The following is a 17484-nucleotide window of genomic DNA, read 5'->3' on the forward strand; positions in this document are numbered from 1 at the left end:
GAGAAGCAGGAGATTCACCTCATGGATGTACAGCTGACAAATCTGCAATAACTGTGTGATGCTGTCATATTTATACGGACAAAACCCTGGAATGTTTCCATGAAAAATTAAGGCAGTTCTAAAGGCAAAAGTAGGGCCCAACCCAATACATATAAGGTGTACCTTATATTGTGGCAGGTGAATGTATAGACTCACTATTTATGGAGTTGGGCATAATGACCCCTGCAATTGTGTTTGTATTACATGGAAAATATTACATAGAAATCATTTACATTCTATAACTAACACGACTCAGTGTTTTAGCCATTAATTCATTATTTGTTTGAATAGAAACTGAACTGAAAAAGACAAAGATTACATATGTAGCAGTTAGTAACAAGAACCATGTGTTGTCCATCTCGCCACGCCACCCCTCCCCATTTCCCCCCATTTCCCATCTGTGCCCTTCAGGCCCTTACTTCAGTCAACTCCCATTTCCCTCTTCCTTCAGAACCCGTCTGTTTTTGTTTTCGAGCCGGGGCTCTTTGCACAGGAAACTGTATACATTGGGAGCATTCAGGAAGGCAGAGAGAAGTTTTCCCGTTAGCTCCAGGTTTGGGCACATCAAAAAAAAAATACAGAGAAGAAGAGAGTAATTACTAAACTAGGAGAGAAACACAAGTGTCAGCTGTTCTCACTCCCTTAACGTCACATCCCTCCCCTTGCATAGTCTCAGCATTTAAAAAATCCCAGGCATACCACTGCCACAAATCAACACGTTTACGTGAATGTATTTATTTGTGAAATTAGAGAAATCTGTGTAAAACTAGGGCCATTCTTCATTGGGGGGGTTCTTGCCCCTCTTGACGCATGTTCGTCTTAGCTACAGAGAATCTGTGAAGAAAAGGAGACAGTGTGGAATGAAGGAAAAGAGGAGGAGAAAGAAGGAGCAGAGCGAGACTGGTTGGGGGTTAAAGAAAAACGACAGGAAACCGACGGATCCTAACACAGTTTCTGCAGAGCTTTCAGAGATAATGCCACATTCTAGAGAACCAACAGTCACACCGTGTCTTTTTTGTGTTTGGTCTTCTGTTAAAGTGACAACACTCTAAAGGACTTCAAGTTTAAAAAGTGACGTCACTTCTCCTCTCCTCTTCCAGCAGTGTGGTCAGACAGAATGTGAGCGGATGCAGATTTTTTGGGAGCTGTTTGCTGGGATTTCTATGTGGCTGCTTTTTGATCTACTAACTCAACTTTCTTGAGGTCATATGGATCATTCGGTGTGCTCTCAAGGAACCTTTTGCTTTAATCATCTGGACTACTAACTGGATCCACATGAAGAATAAAGGGACGAAGCAGAAGACCAAGAAGAAAGGAAGTGAAAATGCGTTCGGCTGTGACCTGATAGAACATCTCCAGAATTCAGGACAAGATGGTAAACTCTTTTCTTTCTTTTTAAAAATTGCTTCCTTGAAATCTAATTCTACTTTACCAGAACTGTTGCTAAACTTCAAACTATTCCTATTAATAAGTATTTCCCATACAGATAGAGGCTAATGAAGATAATGAGGGTAATAGGCTTTACTAGTCGTTTCTTATGTTGTTGTAGCTATTTTAACAGAAAAATTGTATGAGTAGAAGACAAAACATTCCTTCATGTAATAAACACAGTCTTTGTTCAGCGGTTACATATACACACTGTATGTATCCAAGTTTTTTACATTTAGTAAGGTCATTCATTCACCCACTGACTAAATTAAATGGTCATTTGCGACGTTGGGTGTGGCTCTTACATTTTTGTGTCAGTTTCCTATGGTGGCTATAGTTCCTATGAGTAATTCTGTGCCTACCAAAAGACTTGCTAGGACTGCGGCTCCCTGCTTCTGTGAGAAAATAACGAGCCAAGAAAAACAGACCAGAAACAAAGACTTCCCGACTCATTCAACAGATTGTTCAACTAACCGGGTTTTCATTAGCTTTCTGGGGTTTTTCGTGTCCGTTTATGTCATCCTCGTTCTTTTATCACCACCGTCATATGCGAGGTTTGACATCATATGTTAAATATGAAAAGAGTGAAGAAAAAACCCTCCCACGTGCAGATATGAATAGCTACGCAGAGGGTAACTTTAAAGATGACCTGTTACAGTGGACACACTGCAAGGCGGGGTATTCAACACAGGAAGTGAGGGAGGAGGTATAGGTTGTACTCCTATGTCATGGAAGCATATTGGGCTTTTGTACTCTTAGTGACTCTCCATGAAAGTAGCTGAACACCCCTGAGAGCAACCGGCAAACTCACAGCAACACAACATAGATGATAAGTTGAGTAAAGGCTCAAAAACCTATATATTTTGACGCATTTGAAAGTGTTTTCTGTATTGCTCTTCTTGGTATGGTTAAGTGCTGAAACAGCTTTAAAAGCACAGCGTTGTGCACAAGTGACAATAATGCATTCAGCACACTTGTACATCTACAATAAATGGTATTTGACAGAAAATACTCTCAACTTTTGCATTTTTAAGATTAACTTTAATCTAAACTGTCAAAAAAAACAAATGATAAATAATAGTTGATAATATTTAATGAATAAATATTGATTTGATGCCAAGAAAGTTTAAAACATACACTTCCTGTCTAGATGAAGTAAGGTTTTTTTCAGTTTTTCACATTAGGAATGTGATGTTGGCTCTGTAAAATAACAGCATCAAATACTTTGGTCCACGTACAACTGTTTCTGTAACATGTTCAGTGTTTAATGAAACATTTAAGATGACAGTAGCAAGACGTGCAAATACCTGTTTTTTTACAAAGTTTCGTGTATTGATTTGTTGCCACATGCAGTCAAATCCTGTTTCCGAGGCTTCTTTGTAAAACAGATGAAAATCAAATTGCGTTTTGTCCTTCTGCGAGAGGCAGAAATCTTCTCTAAGTCGGGAAACGCGGAGGCACAAAATGGAAACTCCAGAGTGCCTCATCGTCCAGAATTTAACCACAAGCATGCTATTAAAAGTCCAATTAAGTCAGAAGGAAGAGAATTTAAATAGCAGATTGTTGGTGTCTGTGGTGATGAATGAGAGACTAACTCCTGCAAGTAATATTCAGGCATTCATTTTGTTGAGGACACAGTCTATGTTTTGTTTGCGAGATCCTTCGTTTTGTACGAAAAAAACTGAAACATTACATAAAATTCAATATCTAAAAAAGCTAAATGTTGATTAAAACTTTTTAATTTGTTTTATATTCAAACTTTTATTTCAGGCAAACAAAAACATGGTATGCTTATTTTATTTTTTTTACTATTTCAGCCCTTATCAGTCAGAGTCCTAAAAGAACACCTTCCAATCAACAGATATGAGTAGACTTTTAATTTGGAATGTAACCTTTAGCTTCCTGAGACCTGTGTTTATGTTTAAGTTGCATTTTTTTTCCAATGCTAATTTCTCTAAGCTATATGGAAGTAGTTAATGAGTGAGTATAAAGATAAGTATAAAGACTAAACTTTGTAGAGACTAAAGAAGTCTGTCCTTCTATGGGGCAGTGTGTTTATTTTACAACATAACACAATAATGTCACAATATTGTAATAAAGTATATTATGGCCTCTTCTTTAAGTTTGTATTCAACCTAATAACGTAGTTTTGCAGCAATGGCAAGTGTGTATATGTAAGTATCTATGAAAAAGAAATTCTTCAGGAACTGTGGTGGTGAAAAATATGCATGGCTTTTTTCCAAGCTACCAGTTCCTTTGGCAATAAGTCAAAAAGTTGATTTCGGACACTGCTTTCAGTTTCCTGTCACACTTTGACTATTTAGCCTATGAAACTGACAAGACACAGTTAAACAGTTCAACACCTGCCACTATCATACGTTTTCTGATAGGCTAACATCAGCAAGCGTTTACACTACTGTACAGTCAATATAACTACAAATGGAATAAGTTGGGGACTGACATTCAGTCATAAGTAGCAATATACTTTTAAGACTTGTAAGTCAGTATAGGAACCTTAAATACTAATTTAAAATAATAATGCCTTAATTAAATTCTTTCATCTTTAAGTACGACAAATCAACATGTCAAATACATTCTATAAACCTTCATAATGCACAGTTAATTAATGATAATAATTAATGACAGCAGTTTGCTGATCTGCGTGAAACTCGGAAGATGAAAAATCTGATTAAATGTTGGAGGTCATTTCTATTATTCAGAAGTTTTTTAAAGCAAGAGTAAGCTGACCCAGGAAGTGACTTGCAGTCAATTTTTATTTTCATAATTAGTTAAAGGGAAGCTGCGATCGGATCGTATGGTTGCAGTCCATTCTCATAAGGTTTTAAAATAGTGGAGCAAGACAAAGTTGTGTTCAGAAGGTGATGTGCCGTCGTTTAGAAAGCTGCGCAGGTCAGTGGTAACATTTCAAAAGCCGTTTTCTATTAGAGGAAATGTCGTAAGTAATCCCAGCTACAAGGACTGGGTGTGTCAACTTTCCTCTGAAACAAACAAACCATTTTTAACTTCCTGTCCACCTACAATCACCAGCCCCAAGGAGTCGAAAACGGTCATAGTGGAACAAACCACATACCATGAAGTCGACCGTATGCATTGTTACTGTGGAAAGTTAAACGTATAGCAATTTCCTCCCCTTGCTTTTCCGATTAATGCAATGTGGATATGTGTAAAGGAAAAAAAAAAAGGTGAAACACGATGAAATATAATCGTTCAGGTTTCTCTACAATTAACATTGTTTCTTTAATGAAGTTCCTCAGGTCCTGAAGAAATGTGCAGAGTTTATTGAGAAACATGGGATTGTGGACGGGATCTACAGACTGTCGGGGGTTACCTCAAATATCCAGCGTCTCAGGTACTCCTACCATACTTTTTTGAAGATTTGCAACAATTAGACATGACATGCTAAGAATTACGATTTAAAATCTTAGACTAATCCTGATGGTCTGTATGTATCGCCTCTGTTTATATGCAGCTTCTCTGAACAGTTACTGGTGTATGTATTCTTCTTGAAAGAAACAACACACATAAATCATCTGCGTTATGCAAGTGTTTCCTTAGATCTTTTTTGCATCTTTTTTGCATCTTTGCTGGTGATTTTTCCCCCCCCAAAATAACACAAGTCAACTGAATAGACTTAAATCTTACCAGCTACATTCTGCAATCGTAGTTAGCAGGGGTGTTAAACAATCAAAGCATTCAGCTAAGTCTGTGTGTGTGTTTGTGTGTAGGCAGGAATTTTGTTCTGAGGCGTGCCCTGACCTTACAAAGGAAGTGTACCTCCAGGACATCCACTGTGTGGGTTCCTTATGTAAGCTGTACTTCAGGGAGCTACCCAATCCTCTGCTCACATATGAGCTTTACAGCAAATTCACCGTGAGTACATTCAAGTCACATCTGCTGTCGTGATGGGGGAGGGGGGATCCTGTGTGACACAGAAGTGGTTTGACTGCACGTTCAGCTGCTCATATGTCACTCACAAGGGTACAATTAGCAGATATCAGCTTCATATTGGCTAATTTGCATTTAAATGGTATTTTTTGACCTAATGACACTATTCATAAAGAGTTTTTCATGTTTATAACAGCTGTAATTTTACAGTAATGACAACAATAACCACTTCCAAAAAATGTGTTACTCATGAAAAAAACTTAATTTAAAGATGAAAAACATCTTGTCTGTTTCACTGTTGCATAAGATGCACAACGAAGTTAGAAAAACACAGTTAAAGTGTAATCACATCTTCATAAATTCAGATTTTTAGCACCGAACATTTGTGAATTTTCTGGATAAAATGCAGGCAAGAAAGTAGGAAAGAAGGAAACAGGAATATCAAACTCTAAGATCAGGATCATATTTTCTGCCCAGCGTTCTGTGTACTTTCACGGGGCATTTGCATACCTTGGCATTCGTACATTTCGTGCCGCTGGTTCCTGAAAAACTGCAGGACTCCAGTGTTTTAGGAAAAATCTGCCCTTCGCACGGTGCACTAAAAACATCATAAGAACAGTTTAGAAAACTTTATTGTTTTCTTTAAAAGAACAAAGTTGGTGCTAAATTGCTTTCAGATTGCAAACGTTGCTCCTTTTTTTGCATAAAACGTTATTTTTAGGTGGACGGTTTGTACTTTGACTGTTTGAGTTAAATGCAACTTACAAAAGCTCAGCTGTTTGAAGCTCCACTGCATTAGTTTTACAGCAAACATACCAACCTATGCTTGTCTGTTAACAGGGCTAACAGCCCTGACAGCTAGATTTTTTTTTTACCCTACAGATAATTATAACATTAATCATATCGAGTGTAATCTAAGATAAAAAAAAAGAAAAGAAAAAGAAAGTTCAATGTTGTTTTAGTGCAGGGCAATCTAGTCGTTCTGCAGCTATATTAAGGTTTTCTCTGATTAATGATTAGAGAGCTGCAGAGAAAACGCTAATGCTTTTTTTAAAATATAATGGTACTCTATAATTCAAACAATCTTCTAATGTACTTCCTCTAACATATACTTAAAAGAATGCTGGCGTTCATGTATCTCAAAGTAACAAAATTAGGCTGACGTGAATTATTTTGTGCGGTTCGCATGCAGGAAGTGGTCTCAGTCCAGGACGATCATGAGAGACTTTTACACATTCAGAAGGTCATCAAAGAACTGCCGACTGCTCACTTCAGGTGAACCTTTAACTTCTTAAACTTTAATGGATGTGACAGTCGTCCTGCTGACAAACTCTTTACTGTGTTTGACTAATCGTGTTTAAATAAGTGTGAAAACACATTTTTTCTCACCTATCCTTAGGACTCTGGAGTACCTTGCAAAGCACTTGTCTCACCTCGCTACCCTGAGCACCCAAACAAACATGCATACACGTAACCTTGCTTTGGTGTGGGCTCCAAATCTGCTGAGGTGCGTTTAGATGTGGTTGAGACACATTATACGCCATCCAGTGTCAATGCAAGTTTTTACTGTTGGGTTTCAACACTTGTTTTTGTATTTCCTTTTTTAGATCTAAAGACATTGAGGCTTCATCTGGTAATGGAGACATGGCTTTCCAGGAGGTGCGGATACAACAGTCGGTGGTTGAGTTTATTTTAAACCACGCAGATCAGATCTTCAGCAGTGAACAAATTCAAGTCAAAGAAGGTATGACACTTCTTTTGCTGAGGAGAAATGTTGAGCTGAAGCATTTTCTCAGTTACCAGCGCAAAAAACAACATTTTATATTTCTCCAGGACCGGTTTCGAAGTGTGGGGAAAAGTACGCCACGCTCCCCATCAGTGGCCAGTGTGGGCCAATGAAGTTGATGAGTTTGGAAGAAGCTCAGGCTCGCTCCTTAAGTCCAGACCACCCTCTCCATAAAGAACGCCAGCGAGAGAACAGTTTGCCTGATACAAGCACGGCCACGCTCTATCACACCGTCATAGACATATCAGACAACAAGTAAGATTTGGCCTCAGCCTCACGTGTGTTTAAAGTGCTGTGATGCTGTGACATGTGACAGATGCCAGTGAGCTTAATCTTCTCTCTTCGTTTGTCAGGAGAAAGTTTTCTGGGAAATCGAAGAAGTGGAAGTCTATCTTTAACATCGGAAGGTCTTTGGACCCAAAGGGAAAACTTAGCCGGAATGGCAGTGTGCTCATAAGAGCACAGGGAATGACAGGTAAAGATTCCCACAGGAGAGAACTATTTAAAGGAAAACTAGCTAAATATACGTCCCCACCGGGCAACATGAACAGCCAAGCAAGTTAGAAACAGTTGGACAACATGATTTGCCTTTTCCTTTGACCTTCTTTAATGATGTTTCAAAATTATGCAGGCCTTAAAGCGAATATCCAGCCCATGCTAGTTAGTGTTAATTTAATATTTCTTTTTTGTTTTCTTACAGAAAAAGCTGCTCTCCGTCCATCCAGGAGCATGGAGTCCTTGTACACAGGTGGGGCTTAAACCTTGTTGTAACTATTTGCATGGAACTGAAACAAACTGCATAAATTTTGGATGTTTTAATTTAGCAAAAGACTTTCTCTTTGCCTCGTTATAAGAGAGTACCATTGCATATACTGTAGTTCTCAGAAATCGTGTGTGTAAAAGGGCATGACATTTTCTTATGCTAATATTTATCACTTTTGGACTTTGAATTGCAGATGATGACAGAACAGGAAGCAATAGTCCAGCTGGTGGACCAGGCAGTATTTTCATTCCGGATGTAAAATCCAGAACGCTGGGATCCGACTCGCTCTGTGACATCAGCGAACATGATCAAAACTGGGAGTTTAAAGGGAAGAACACTGGGGGGGCAACGGGTGGCTGGAATGTCAGCGAGAACCAGAAGGGCTCTGAGCCCCCTCAGAAAAACCTGCCAGAGCAGCTCAAGGTGTTTAAAGGTGACGACCTCGGTGGCTACAAGCCCACCTCCCCAAAAAACAGGAGGATGTTGTACTCGGCTTCCTCACACAACAGCTCCTCCCGACCCTCCTTTCCAGGAAGTTTCTTCCCACTGGAGTCTTCGCCGAGGCATCAGCGCAGAGCCGTCAACATATCTGAGCCTTTTGCTGTGTCTGTACCTCTGCGTGTGTCAGCAGTTATCAGCTCTAACAGCACGCCATGCAGAGGGCACGGCAAAGAAAAAGCAGCTACTCTGAAACCCTGCAAAGAGACTTCAGAGCAGAGCGGCAACAGTGGAAAGAGCAACACTTTCCCCCAACTGGAACGGAAGAGGCAGGAAAGAGCAGAGAAGAATAACGTAGAGGAGGTGACGTCCAGGGTATCGTCACAAGGTAAGGCCATCTTCCTTTTTTTGTGTGAATTGTTGCTCACATCTAAAGTCATACTTGTGTAACCGGTTGCAATGAAAACAAAAAACATGTTTTATTCAGATATAAGGAAAGAAATGGTCCAAGACGGTCAAGGAGAGAGGAATATTTCTCAACTGGAACTGCAGTCCCTTGCAAATGCAAGAGAAGGCAAAGATGCAGCGCCATCTTCTGGGAAAGAACTGCACAACCTGCCCACAGAGAAGCAACTGGTAATCATCTCCGATTACAGATGTTGTCTTTTATTATAGTTCAGGTGTAACACTCCATAATAATTTGTGAAATTAATTTTTTTTAAGGAATAAGTACTGTATTTGCTAGTATTATTAGTATTTTGTGTCACGTTATTTACTCAGGTTTAGCCTTTTTTACAAAAAGGAACTAACCAGACCCAATAACACTGCTTTAAAATACCAGAAATGTTTTAGTGTGGTAACCCAGTTGTTCTTGCTCATGTACATTTGCTGTAATTTGTTACTCTTTGCTAATCTTTGCTTGCTTATCCCTTATAACTTCCCAGGATAAGAGATCTTCTACTGGCAAAGACCTGTGGTCTGACCTAAACCAGGAACTGAAAATAACTGAACCCGAATTTGACCTGCTGGATGAAAATGTTAAACAAGTTAACGTCTCAACAAGCACTTGTGTGAACACTAAGTTAACAATGGATGTTAAGGCGAAGCGCAGCCGCAGCTCTCCATCTCTGTCTTTGCTATGTAGAGAGCAGTCTTCAAATACCTCTCGGAGTGATTGTGAAGTCGTCGCAAAGAAGCAGCCTTCAGAATCAGACATCTTACTGTCTCTTCACAAAACTGCACCGCCTACTGACACGATGGATGAGAAAGAGAAGAAACTGAATCTTAAAATCCCACCCTTAAACAAAGATAACTCAGTTTACACCAAGCAGAGCCAGCTTTGTCCAAAGAAAGCCAGTTCAGACCAAGTCATAAATCATTTAAGAATTGAGGATGTTCTTGTGGTTGCAGATAATATAGACAGCAAATCTCACAAACACGAAATTCCTCAGGAGAACCAAAATGCCTTCAGTGATGGAGCGAAGAAAGTTATGATTCCTGAGTTGGAGATCCCTCAGAGGCTTCCAGTGTGTTTGGAGGAGAAACGTAACACACTGGAGCTGCCGAACCTCGACGATGATGAAGGAGGGACTTCAGAGGAGCTGGACCTGGTGGAGCCCTGGGAGGATATTAGCTCCACTAAGCAGTGGGTTACAAGCCCACTCCACTCACCTGATCTGGAGCACTTATTTAACCACCTGTCACCCTTCAGCTCACACGGGGAAACTTTGAGCTTAGAGGTGGAGAAGAGCTCATCTCCTCAAGCTGATAACAACAAGTTCTTCAGGAGCACCGAATGCTCTCCAGGAAACCTCCTTCAGACTACAAACAGCAAACCAGAAACAACGTGGATGTACGTTCCTTCGGCACCTACACGGTCGAGCTTGAACAGCAATAGCACAACACAACCTCAAACGGAAAAGTGCAGCACAACAAAATCGAAGAACACAGCGTCATCTCAGAGGTTTAATAGACAAATGTCGTATGAGGCAGCAGCTTCAGAGAAAAGAGAGGAGAAATGCTTTTCTAAACACAGGCCGTGTTCGCTTAACTTGGATCTGGGACATAGGTATATCAGAGACATTTCTAATCAGCAAAACCGTACTTCATCAGAGTTTTCCTCCTGTCAGAGGGGGCTAATGGCCTCATCTGGAGCTGTGAACAACGGGCTGCCCTCAGAGTTGGAGCTGTTTCTGAACGATCGGCAGGCGCCTCTCCGGCGAAACTCGGCCCCGGTCAGCGTGTCTTCTGTGCGGACAGCCTTCATGATAAAAACGTGCCAGGCCAAAGCTGTCCCTGTCATCCCCCCAAAGGTGCAGTACAGCCAGATACCTCACTGCAGACCCGAGGAACAAGAAAAGGAGAATCCTAAAGTGAGCACGGAGAAAAGCAATGCTGCACCTCCTCCGAGCGTGTCAGACCTAAAGGAGGAGCTGGAGAATAAAGAGCCAGCCCCCATACTCCAAAAACAGCCAAGTGTTGAGAAATCTGCCGAGTCTTTGAAGATCTCATCCACTCCAGAATTGCCTGTGATAACCAGGAGGCACACACCCAGCCTGGAAGTGTTTGTGGATTGTCCCAGACCCAGCAGAGGGAACCTCTTACAAAGACCGTCCTTTAGGAACAGACAGAGACCTCAAAGTCTTATCCTGCTCAGCCCTCCGTTTCCCATCATGGACTATCCGACGTCGGGGGATGACGGCAAGCTCCTTTCACCCATCAAGAGCCTGAATGACGCGTCAGCAGCGAATGTCTTTTCTAAAGAGATGGCCGAAAATTTCAGGACAACAGAGGGGATCGCTCTTCAGAATAAAATGACTATCCCAAAAAGCGGACAGAGACTGGAAACGTCAACCAGCTGCTTCTACCAGCCACAGAGAAGGTCGATGATATTTGACAGCAGGAGCCACAGGCAGATTGAGTGACTGGAGATCCACTCAGCGACCATGTATGTAAATAGATGCGATACATCAAGATCCCAAGGAAGATGATATGATAACCTGTTGTAAATTGTATGACTCACACATTCCTTGAAAGGCGGTTTAAAAACAGGAAGTAAGTGGGAAAGAGGAAAAGGAAGCCACGATGTGCCTGAGTGCCATTTATCCTTGAGTGACATCTGCAACCAATGTTTTTTTTAAGTCTCCATTAGTCTATTATTTTGGTCTCTATTGTGTTAGAGATTGATTTGCTGTCATCTAATTGTTTTTAGCTCATTTAGGAAATTTATGTAAAATTCATTTTAGGATAACAGACATTCTGTCTCATTCCCAAGGCATGTTATGATATATATCCTACCCTGTCAAAGAGAATCACTGCCAGACTGGAAAGTATGAAAAGCATCCTTTTGCTATTAAAACTGCAACTTGCAAACTGGCTGCCGGGCAGCTTTTGTCATAGATGGAATAGTGAGCTGTGCTAAATATTTTCTGATGAATGAAAAATCACTATTGACCTTTTAAACCGCAAAAAAAGGAAAACAAAATCTTAACTCAGGGTTGAAAAACTGGTTGTTTATCCAGAGGCTTGAAGTACCATTTTAACCATACACAGCTTCAAAATCCAAGTTATACATGAAAGTAAAATGTTACCAGCAACACAGACCTCTGAAAAAAATGTCCCTTTTAAACTTGTATGGAGTCATTTGGTGTAGCAGTGTCTAAACCACATTTTACTACCACAGTTAGAGGTGAAACCCGAGGGGTCTGGAGATGATTAACGAAGTAGGAAAGAAAACGAAGGGAATATCTGTTGCACTGATTAGTAGATGTTTTTGTGCATAAAAGGGTTAGTAGCTGTATCTGTCTGATATAACAGAAATGTAGTTCAGTAAAGTAGAAGTATGGAGAAGTTTAAAGATATGAAATGGAAATATTCAAGTCAGGTACACTTAGTTCAAAATGGTCAGGTTAGGAAGGTTTGGTATGGAGTAAGTAGGTAATCCATCCTCACACGCATATTTAAAGAAATACATGGACAGCAGATAAGCACAATGTACCATAGTGAAGACATAAATAATAAACTAGAGGATCCACACAGCAGCATGTAGGATTTTAAAATAACTATACTATGATTTGCGTACATGAGTTATCGCTGCAGGAACAAAGCTGGGTTTTTTAAAACAATGCTGTTCTGCACTTTGGGACGCGGAGCCTTTCTCCAGAAGAAAAAAACTGAAACTCACGATCAAAGCGGTGCCGTAGACGCGGCTCACCCGTCAGCCCGTTAGACCATTTGATTCAGTGAGTTTCTGTTCTTTATAGATAAATATGACACTGAGGAAAAGGGCAAAGCAGCCCCAACAAAAGCATGATACAATAAACTCAAGGTGGCTTTATCAATGTGCAAATATGACAGATGATAGAATATGGGTTTGTTTTTTTTACACGCAGCTTTTTACAGTTTATTAAGATCAGCTTTAAATCAATAATTATTCCAAGAAATGTATAAAACTGAAGATATTCCCTCTTAACCCCTAGTGAATGGATATTTGATGCATGAGTTTTGGGGAATTGTAAAATTAAAGAAAAATACATTGCACAATACAAAAAAAGCAAATTAAAACAAATGAGAGCTCATTTATGCAAAATCATATTTCATTTTTGTTTAGTTAAGTCAATAAACACTTTTTTCCACCATAAAGTTGAATATTTTACTATCATTTCATTTTTCAGGATTTAAATGGATGTTGGATGTAAACATCTGTGTATGAGTACATTTTCTAAAATCATGGATCATAATAATTATCTTCAATTTTTAAAAATAGTAGAATATAATGAAATCATCAATGTACCAGCTTGTGATCGGTCTCATTATCCTGGAGTCATCCAACAACACCACAGTCATCTGGATACGTTAACTTGTCCTGTGTTCATACCCGCCCTGTCACATGTTTTTGCATGGGATAAACAATAACAGTGAGATAATAATATGGACATTTCAGTTATCCGTTAGTTGCATCCAGTCAATTTGCAAGTCAAGAATCCAGCCCACAAGATTTTTATTGAGGCCAAATTGTTCGAATAGTTTGCTGATTTAACTCTAAGGCAGAAATGTGCTGAAGGTTGAAGAAAAATTGACCCACAGCAGATGAGCATACCTTTACGATTTCTGCTCCTCTATGCGGTCTGTAAGCAAGCTCCACGGGTTGCATTGACTAATCACTGATGGTTAGTCATTTGTTATGGAGAGAGCTGAGTCTGCAGGAGCGCTGTCTGGATTCTGGTACACTCATTTCTAAAAATGTCAGAATACAGACACTGGAAAGAAACCTGTCCCATACTCGTGAGCGATGTGATGGCACCGCATGAGATTATGACCTTTTTACATACTTGTGTCAACCTAGTTTGTTCTCAATAGCCTGAATACAGATCTCAAGCCTGATCCTTTACAGGAAAATGACTTTATTTATTCCTTTATGAAGTTTCACGTGACTTTACGTAAACCTGATACTGTATATTACACATGCAACGACAGGCTTAGTGAAGAGCTGGTGGCTGTTTGTTTTTTTTAAAGAAGTATTTAAAAGGAAATTTCTATCAGCACATGAATTAAGAGCTTTAATTCCTGTGTCACTTTTTTCTGTAATATGATTGAATGGATTTCACTTTGGATTTAATGAGAGGGTTTTATTTGGTCATCTGATGATGTGATCAGCGCTGCTCGTCAGACAGTAAACTGGAGCTTGAGTTTGTGCGTGCTGACTGTATTCACTGTGCTTGGATCTTAATGGTGCTTTGTGTAAAAGTCGAATAACACCATCTCCGTTTTACATTTTCTGCTATTTTTGAGTGAACAGCCCAAAAAAAGAAGAATTTTTTTTTAAATCACTTTGTATGTTAAATTGTATTTAAGATGTCCTTCATGTAATTAAAAGTTGCGGTGTTTTTATACTGTAGTTTGGACAGCCTGGATGTGTGATTCGTGTCATAGTGTTTAATTACTTTGTAACTCATGTATACTTGTTGATACTGAAAATTATTGATTGAATTGCGTGTAATCATGGAGTGGGGGGAGCCTTCGAGATGAGCTTTGCCTTAATTATCTGATTATGGCACCTAAAGTAATGTACATAAGATGAGTTTTGTTACAACAGAAAGCTATGAAAATAAAATGTTCCAAAAAAAAAATTACATAAATCAGCGTGTCAATGACTGTTATTAAATCACGGCATGTCCAGCTCACCACTTCAGAGCTAGAGTTTAATTATTTGTTAATTATTAGTTTACTGACGTTTCCACTTTGACAGCATGAAGTGTTTTGGTACCCCCTGACAATGAAAGCAACCAATCCCAAAAATGCAAAAGAAAGAAATACTTCTAAATATTTTAAGGAAGAAAACTTTTCATTTGGCTATATTTTCCAAAGAAAAAGTTTGGGTTCCTTAAGTTCTTAGTCATAATTCCCCTCAGAATCACAGCTTTCAGCTCTTTGTTATTTCAAAAGGCTTCTAGCTCTGTGATCTTTCACCACTGCTGTTTTATATTGGTAAACATTTGGAAATGATCCCCTTTCTGTCTTTGGTGTTTTCTCTTTTTTTACATACTCGAGAATTTGCTGATATCCAATATAAGTCTGTTCTTTTCTCATCCAGTAAATTGTCCCCTGACCCAGTGGCTGCAACACCAGCAAATTCTGTTTTCATTTCAAAACTTCACAGACTCCATAAAAAACCCACCAAACATTTTCAGATGCTTGTTGTTTATTTTATTTCATCATCAAAGTTTTCGGTGATGACTGTAACAAGGCCCACCCATACAAAGCTGATTCAAGTCTGAGATTTTGGTAAAAGTCATGAGTGCTGCACATATTTTGTGTAACGCTCCTTTTCACCACTTTGACATGGCACAAAGGATCAGTACACCAAGTTCGCTTTAAATATTGAAACAAACGCTTCATCTTTAACTTTGTAACTTTTTGGTGATAACTTCATCTTCTACTTTACAGTAAGAGACCACCATTGCTTCTCTATCACTTTGAAAGGTACATGCAGGCTGAATACAGTTTAATAGGTTTTTAAAGAGTGCCCTCCTGACTGTTTTTTTGCCCTTCTTAAAAAATGTATCTGGATCTTAGTGCCAATCTTCACAAGTAGATGGTTAGATAGGAATTCTCTGTTTTCCTCTCCTTTTCAAAGCAGCTCCCTGAAAGGAGAATAACAGAGCTGACCGGTGCTGCTGCCTGAATAAGAAGTATTCCTGTAAGGGCCCCCCCCCCCCCCCCCCGAGATTTTTCATGTCAAAACTCTGTAAGCCTGGTGGAACACACGCTTCCATTTTAATCTCCTGGCTCTGTGCTTTGCCACCAGGTGACGCTCCTGCTTCACAGTGCACATCCGCGCAAGCCACCCAGCTGCGGAACAAACAAACAGACAAACGCGCTGAAAACGGAGAAAGTGTGCGCTCCAGGCACGTGAAAGTGTTTCAGCTGCTTGGCATACAAGGCGATGGAGATGGTAGAGGTGTGGTGCCCTTTATCTGTCGGCCTAGAGAATCACTCGGGTTGTCTGTCACTTTGGTTCCAGAGTGTTTTTAGTGCGTGTACTTTGCGCGTGTTTGTGCGTCTTTAGGGGAAAGACAACCGCTTGTACTCTCTCCTGACCCCCTTTTTTTATTATTATTATTAAAAAAGGGTTTCCTTCTGCATGCCCACACAGTAACAGCATAAGGTCTACGTACTGCAGCAGCATCTCAGCAACAATTCTGCTACTACCTGGAACAGAAACTGACAGAATGCTTTAAAACGCAATGACACACAAGTCTTTTTTAACACCATCAAAAGCAAATGAAAACTGTGTAATTGATTTTTTTTTCTTCTTTCTAACCTAGACACAATAAATAGGCCACCACCAACACCAACATGTTTCTTTTTCGCATCTCAGTGCGCACGGCACAGTTCTGTTATCCCCAGTTTTTATGTCTAAGTCTGATATTTACATCAGTGGCCTGTGTGCAGGTGCCACAGTCAAACGCCGACAGAAAACAAATAAGTTTCTTTGTCCAAATGTCAAATCTCATACCTATTTAGACAGAAAAAAAGACAAATCATCCTCGGAAGCATTCAGGTTGCGTCAGTGGTGGCGCTCGCAGAGGTCTCTTCCATGTCTGAGCAGTTCATTATTTCTCAACCTTTGACACTGCTTGTGTATGGGCCGAGAATTAAAAAGGCGTATTCTGAGCACACTGAAAAAGGCAAGCAGAGCACAGTGCGCGCATTGAATATTCAATTAGCGAGGGGCGACTGAGGAAAAGTGAAGCTGCGTGCCAGTCCTTCATCTTACACTGCTGATTAGCTGTTAAACAGATTATATACAGTTGAATGGGTTCAAATGTTGCAGCAGAATGCAGCCGGAGTTCAAGGCAATGACGAGCGGTTTTCTTCCTTGCCACTTCAGCAAGCTCAACACACTTTGTCACCAACAACAGCTCCGTAATGAAACGTGTTGCTTTTGCGGGGTTTTTTTCTGTCTTTTTTTTAATAACATTCATTTTATAACACAGCGTGAGCAGCTGAACCCATTTCCAGTCCATCAGTGCAGGTCGAGATGTTAGTTGAAGCTGCAGCGAAATATAAAATGATAACCGTGATAGACTGCAGACTGCGGGGATAATATTTTTCTGCCTTCTAAATGTTAAAGCAAAATTAAACCTTTTTTTTTTCATTTATAACCACACAAACAAACCCACTATAGTTTTATCAGTAAACGCGTTCCTTAGGCTTACTGACAAAAACTGTTACAAGTCTTTTAAAAACGCCTCACATCCTCAAGTGATGAAATGTTAAGCTAAAAGTGTATTAAAATCACTAAAGTCCTGATTGAAAATTATCTACTGGAAGTCATTTCCCCCCTTCCAGCAGTAAGTCTGGACTCTGCATTTATAAACCAAGTTGGAAGTGTGGAACAGCTTGTATTTATTTCTTAAGGCGAGAGTAAATAAACACCTTAAAGTGTGTAAAAGTTTACAAACTGTTTTGTAAAAAGTTAGTGAGTTAACTTGTTAAGATTTACTACACACTTTTTACTAAGCTGGATAAGTTTAAAGTAGTTGAATGTGCAGTGCCACAGCAAGCCACGCGGGTCCAAAAGAGCTCTCATTGAGAAGCCACGTGTCCGTTTCCAAAGCCT

General features: G+C 39.8%; 1 protein-coding gene across 1 annotated transcript; it reads left to right on the forward strand.

Moving 5' to 3' along the window:
- The first annotated feature begins 976 nt into the window (after positions 1–976).
- On the forward strand, positions 977–11765 carry arhgap31 (Rho GTPase activating protein 31). The gene is made up of 12 exons (XM_026182428.2): positions 977–1414; positions 4735–4837; positions 5214–5358; positions 6566–6648; positions 6773–6880; positions 6981–7117; positions 7207–7414; positions 7513–7634; positions 7860–7907; positions 8116–8748; positions 8848–8996; positions 9305–11765. The coding sequence occupies exons 1-12, from the start codon at positions 1315–1317 to the stop codon at positions 11282–11284; spliced, it is 3816 nt and encodes a 1271-aa protein (XP_026038213.2). The 5' UTR covers positions 977–1314; the 3' UTR covers positions 11285–11765.
- Positions 11766–17484: the final 5719 nt, after the last annotated feature.

Source organism: Astatotilapia calliptera, chromosome 10 (genome assembly GCF_964374335.1).
Source record: "Astatotilapia calliptera chromosome 10, fAstCal68.1, whole genome shotgun sequence".
Taxonomy (NCBI): Eukaryota; Metazoa; Chordata; class Actinopteri; order Cichliformes; family Cichlidae; genus Astatotilapia; species Astatotilapia calliptera.